Genomic DNA, 5,770 nt, shown 5'->3' on the forward strand with positions numbered 1-5,770 from the left:
AGTGTTTCGAACCTACTCCTCTGGGATCCTCCTGCACTTGGCGACGCTAAGGCACCGCCGACTCCCGGGAGGCGTGTGCTGGGGGCAGGCGCCCTGCTGCAGTGGCCGCGGGAAAGCCAGTCAAAGCGGCTCACCTGCCGGGCCGGACACTTCCTGCTCTGAGTGTCGGCCTCTGGTGGGCAGATGGGACCGACGGAGGGCCTCGGAGTGAGGCAGACGCAGACTCACAGGTGCAGTGATGCCTCGGACGAGGGGCTGAACCTCTCTGGGCCTCATTTGTAAATGGAAGGAAATGGCAGCCACCGTCCAGGGCATAAAGGAGGGCTCCTGCCTCCGGGCCCTCCATCTGCCATGGCTGCTGTCACTATCCCCTCCCTCCCTCCCCCGCTCTCTGGCCGGGCTGGCCAGCACTGACCCTTCAGCGCGGCCTGGTCGTTCTGCTGCCCAAGGACCTCTGAGAGTTCATCCTCAAAACTGCCGTGTTTCTTCTGCTGACGTGCCCTCTCCTTGGCACCTGGTGGGAGAAAAAAGTCCCATTTGGTCTGAGCGGGCACATCTGTCTGTGAAAGGGAAGGCCTCCATTTGCTCATCTGTGCACTGGGCGGAGGGGGTGAGAGCGTGGCGACGGCGGAAGGGTTGGCTGCCCCTGTCCCCTCCCAGCTGGGGCCCAGCTGGTGGCTATACCACCTCCAGACTCAGTTTCTCACCCAGGAAATGAGAACAAGCCTGCCTGCTGCCTCACAGAGCAGCCAAGACTCAGATGGAGCAGAGGGTCCCAGGGGCGGAGGCAAAGAGTGGGCCCCTCAGGACCTGGCTGGGAGCTAGGGAAACCCTGCAGCAGGTGGCAATGGTGACGGTTACCCTCATGGGGGCTCTTGGTTCAGGCAAACCCTGCTCACCCTGGACCCCTGAGTCCAGACACTTGGGAGAAAGCCAAACACATGCCCAAGTCCAAGCCCAGGGCTGGCACCTGCTGCCATGAGCCACAGACCCCCGCTCCCTGCATCAGCCTGAGGCTGCAGCCACGCCTGGGACTGTCCCCTCCTGTGCCCGGTTCCTGACCGTGGCCCCTTGCCCAGACCAACTCTGCAGCTGGCACTGATTTTTCCCCCAGGATGGGAGCTTCTGGAATGGTCATAGGAGCCTGGCCCAGTGGTTGTGGACAAGGGAGTGTGCCCAGAGGAAAGAGATCCTCTTTGCCACCCAATCTCGAAAGTACGGCTGAACTGCAGAGACTGGGCGGTATTAGGAGAGCAGTCTCTGGTCTTGGCATGTCCCTATCTCACTGTGTGACCGTGGGCAAGACTCTCAACCTCTCTGGGCCTTGATCTCTCCCACTATATCGCGGCCTACTTGGCCAGGTGGCATGGAGGACCCCACCGTTCCACTTTCTGGTTGAACAGAAACAGCTGCGGACCAGAGAGAACCAGGACCTTCCGCCCTGACTTCCTGACTCCCAGTCGCTGGAATTGACCCAGATGCATGCGCGGTGGCTGGAAGTACCTTGGAGAGCAAGGTCTTGGAGCTCTTTCAGCAAGTTCTGGTGTCGCAGGATTGAGAGGATCCGCTCATCTGCAAGGAAGGAGGGTGTTATGGGCCGCGGGCAGAGGACAGCTGAGGGAGAGATTGCCATCGACAGTTTCCGCTGAGCACAGGGACTTCGCTCTGGAAACTCAATGCCTGGGTGGCAGCGGCAAGATTGGGCCTTGCGATAACACTTTTGAAATGACCCCCTCTCCCAGGTGCCGATCAGTCTTCTACCAGCAGAAAGGTCAGCCACTGTCCCGGCACCCAGACCCTGACCGAGGGAGTGCAGGCCCGAGGGGGGTACCCGCCTCCATGCCTGGGCTCGCGCTGGCCGATCCCCCCGAATGCCCTTTCTTCATTTTTCTACCTATTTTTTTCCCAATTTTTCTCTGAACTGCCAACCCCAGTGCTAATGTTGGCTCCATCCAACAGCTACTTGACTGCCTGCTTAGCAAAGCTTTCCCCTCATGCCCACCCGCAATGCTCCTTTTTTCATCACATATCTACAAGGTGTCTGCCAGGTGCCAGCAGCTGTTCTGGGCACAGGGGATATAGCACACAAAATCCTTGTCCGCAGGGAGCTCGAGTTCTGATGGTTGCTGTTCCAGACCTGGTTTCATTCTGCGCAGAGTCCTAACTGTGTTCCTATTTGTCCCTCTGCCCATCTGTACGCTCCAGGAGTACAGGGCCCAGACCTCCTTCATCTCCCTGTACCACTCAGACTGCAGCACAGGCCTGGGCGAGGCTGGCACTGTCAGGGACAGTTGAGTTAAATCACTGAATTCCATCAAGAGCCACACACCCCTGTCCTAGCCTTCCAGCCCAGCAGGCAGCAGCCCCTCCCCCCAGCCTGGCCCATACCTCCTCGGAGTGTCTCAAAGCACTCCTGGCTCACAGGCATGGGGCTGGGCTTGGAGAGCGTGTCAGAGATGACCTCCACGATGCACTTCATCACCTGGAAAGACAGTGGGGCGGCTGGGGTGGGTTGGGGCATGGGACTCAGCCCCTAAGGCTCCGGGGCAGATTTCTAATGAGGACATAAGGGCATTTGCTCTTGTCTTCCCGAGTCCATGGTGGCCTGGCTCAGGGGCACAGCTCTGCTCTCTCAGACAACAATAGTCATGATAAGAGAAAACCCTTACATGGTACTTGGGCGCCAGGCACTCCATTCCCCGGGCCAGCAGGTGCCCCTCTAAGGGGGGTGGGTACCTGGGGCCTTCTCATCTCCAGGGGTTTCTCTAATGATGGGGAAGCTGCTCCCGGGCATCAGACATCTGTTCTGCAACAGCATCTCCGTCTTGCAGATGCCCAAACAACCAGCTATGTCCAGGGAGCCTTTCTGGACCACCCAGAGGAGAACAGAGACCTTCCCTGGCTCTACCCTGGCTGGAAACAGGACTTGGACGACTGTCCCTCAACATCCACAGTGCTGTCACACGCAGGGAGTGACAGCGTCACGGTCTGGCTCCACATGCACCCAGGGACGAGTCTGCTGGCTGGAGGTGGGCACACATTGGCTACCTCTGGTGTCCATCCCAGGCCAACGGCAGCCCTCTCTCTCTGAAAGGTGCTGTGGATAACTGGGCACCTGATAAATGCATAGCGGAGGATGGTACCAACTCTAGTGTGGTATCCTAGCTGTTACCTTGGGAACGACCTCTCTGAGCCTCAGTTTCCTCACTTGTGAAATGGGAGAGAGAAGAACCTCCCAACTCCCCTCCCAGGGTGACAAGGCACCGACGGGAAAACACTCTATAAAGCGTGAAGTGCCACACACACACCCAGGGAGAGACACACAACTCCCAACCTGCTTCAGCTGGCTAGAGCAGGGGCGGGGGGTAGGGGGCAGGAGGTGTCAGACAGGCGTCAGGCAATGCTGGTCGAGAGAGAGGGAGTGGAAGGCTGTGTCTACGGGTACCAAGGCAACCTGTCCAAGGATCCAGGGCGGCAGGCTGGCAAACAGGCTGTACAGCTGTCAGCATCCTGGGGATGGAACATTCAGGTCTTTATCAGCTGTCCTGGTGCCCCTGACCCCAGGCTCCTGAGTACAATACAGTGACCTGAATGTCTCCCGGGAGGGACCTGGCAAGGAGGGCCCTTCAGCCTGTGCCTTGCATGTCCCTGCAACCCCAGACCTTGCACTGGGAATAGCAGATAACCAAGAGATCGTGAGAACAGGCTCTGAGAGAGAGAGACTGGGTCTGGATCCCAGGAACCATGGGGAGATTAAGAAGGGGAGCTCTAGAAATAACAGCGCCCATTTACTGAGGACCTACTGTGTGCCAGGTACCTCACCTCTGATTCCTACTCCTCACAACTCCCCACAAGGGAAATATTATTACAGATGGGAAAGGGGGAAGCTCAGAGACGTTAAGGGATTTCCCCAAAACCTCACAGCTACAATGAGTGGTAGAGGTTTACTGCAGGCCCGTCTGCCACTGAAGAATAGGAAACACGACTGAGCAAATGGATGCTTTGTGTTCTAACCATCGCCTCCCTGGAATGGAAGACAACAGCTCCTGGAAAGGTGGGAAGCAGACATGTACCGACTCGCAGGTGGAGGTATCCGCGAGCACCAGAGCCTGGACAACAGCCCCAGCTCAGACAGGAATGAATTCCAAGTGTACACCCAACACGAAGTGTCTCTTGCTGGCTACAGAGCCTCCATCAGCATCTCCTAAGTCTCTTTCCTGAGTGACATCCACCATCAGCCCTAACTGGCTGGGACCCGGGGTGCAGAAGCCATAACCAAGAATGTTTTCATTGTGGCCCTTTGGGAGAGCTACGACTTGAGTGCCTGTGGGGTGGGGTGTGTTGCTGGCAGAGCCCTGGGGGGAGGGGAAAAGAGAGGGGGAGGTGAAGACCTGGCTCCCCCATGTCTGTAGACAACCACAACCACAGAACAGAGAAGCCACCCCCAGCAGCCCTCGGTGGGTCTGCCAGATTTGGGATGCTCGACGGTAGGTCTGGCACCCCAGCCCAGCAGACAGGACACGGCGGGCCCCATTGGGCTGCAGACTCAGCTCCGAGGAAGCTGGGGGCGGCAGGGCCATGGGGCAGTCTTTGATCTCTTCTTTTGCAGGCTGTCCCCAGGCTCAGCAGCCGCAGTGCTGGCTCTTGGCTTTCTGCCAACTCACTTCTGCAGCTGCCCGAGAACTGGCTGTAAGGTGTCCCCTGGAGCCTCCTACCCCCTCCTGGGGCGTCCCCACACCCCTCTTACCTCGGTGTCCCTTTTATGCATCGGGCTGTTCACAGGGAGGGCAGTGACTGGGAAGAAAGAGAGAGAGCTGGGGTCACTCCTCTGTTCTGAGGGGAGAGCCAGTCCTTCTTGGCCAGGTTCCTCAGGGGCCCAGTCCCCCTTTGCTCCCCCTTACAACTGCCCCCACCCAAATGAGACGCTGGGCTGATTTTGTTTCCCTTCCCTGGCAGCTGCCCCATGAGGGTGTCTCCCAGAGGCTGCCCCGAGAGCCTTAGCCCTTCCCTTTGGGAAAGCTGCTCTGAACGGGGTGTGGGAGCTGAAGGCGAGTGTGAAAACAAGGCTCAGGGCTGAAGGGCTTGGGGCGGGAGGAGAATGCAGGGAGAGGTGGTGAGGGAAAAGGGATGGAGGAGGAGGAGTGTGAGATGACGCTGAGAGGAAGAAGTCAAGGGCAGGAAGACGGAGAGCGGGAGGATGGAAGAGGGAGAGAGGCAGAGCCCGCGGCAGCCCTCCCATCTCCCCCGGTGACCTTGGCCAGGCCGGGCGCGGAGCCGGATGCAGCCCGGACGCCCAGCCCAGGTACGGGGTGGGGGCACCCGGGTGCCTGCCTCGCGGAGTCGGGAGTCCAGCCGAAAGAGCGAAAAGCCCGGTCTGCGGGCTCCGGGCCCAGGCCACTTAGCTGGGTCGGGAGGGAGGCGGGGCGCTGTCCGCGGTGCTGAAACTCGCCGTGCGTAGGGGACGGACCGAGGGGCGCGGGCGCTGCGCGGAGCCTGGACGCAGGGCAGGCAGGGACGGAGCGAGAGGGGCGCCCAGGACTCTCTCCCCCACACTGCGCTCACCTTGCCCGGCGCAGAGCAGAAGCGCCAGGACCGCCGCGGAGCGCATGGCGAACCCGGGACGCCGAGCACGGTGGGCACCTGGGCGCGGGGTGGTTGGACGGGCGGTGCGGGACGGGCTACCGCAGGCGTTAGAGCGGGGATGGGGGTCGCAGAGTCTGTGTGCGTCCGTCTGTCGGTCCACCCACCAGCCTCCCTGCATAGAGTTCCG

General features: G+C 60.0%; 1 protein-coding gene across 1 annotated transcript; it reads right to left on the minus strand.

The window, feature by feature from the left end:
- Nucleotides 1-415: 415 nt before the first annotated feature.
- Nucleotides 416-5,621, minus strand: LOC102439979 (chromogranin-A-like; the record flags this gene model as incomplete). Its single annotated transcript, XM_006109484.3, has 5 exons — nt 5,563-5,621; nt 4,748-4,794; nt 2,389-2,482; nt 1,504-1,572; nt 416-514 (listed from the first exon to the last, which is right to left on the minus strand). Coding segments are annotated over exons 1-5 (355 nt in total), but the record flags the coding sequence as incomplete, so codon positions are not given.
- Between the last annotated feature and the right edge of the window lie 149 nt (nt 5,622-5,770).

The sequence above is a fragment of the Myotis lucifugus genome, unplaced genomic scaffold, assembly GCF_000147115.1.
Source record: "Myotis lucifugus unplaced genomic scaffold, Myoluc2.0 scaffold_10423, whole genome shotgun sequence".
NCBI classification, from domain to species: Eukaryota; Metazoa; Chordata; class Mammalia; order Chiroptera; family Vespertilionidae; genus Myotis; species Myotis lucifugus.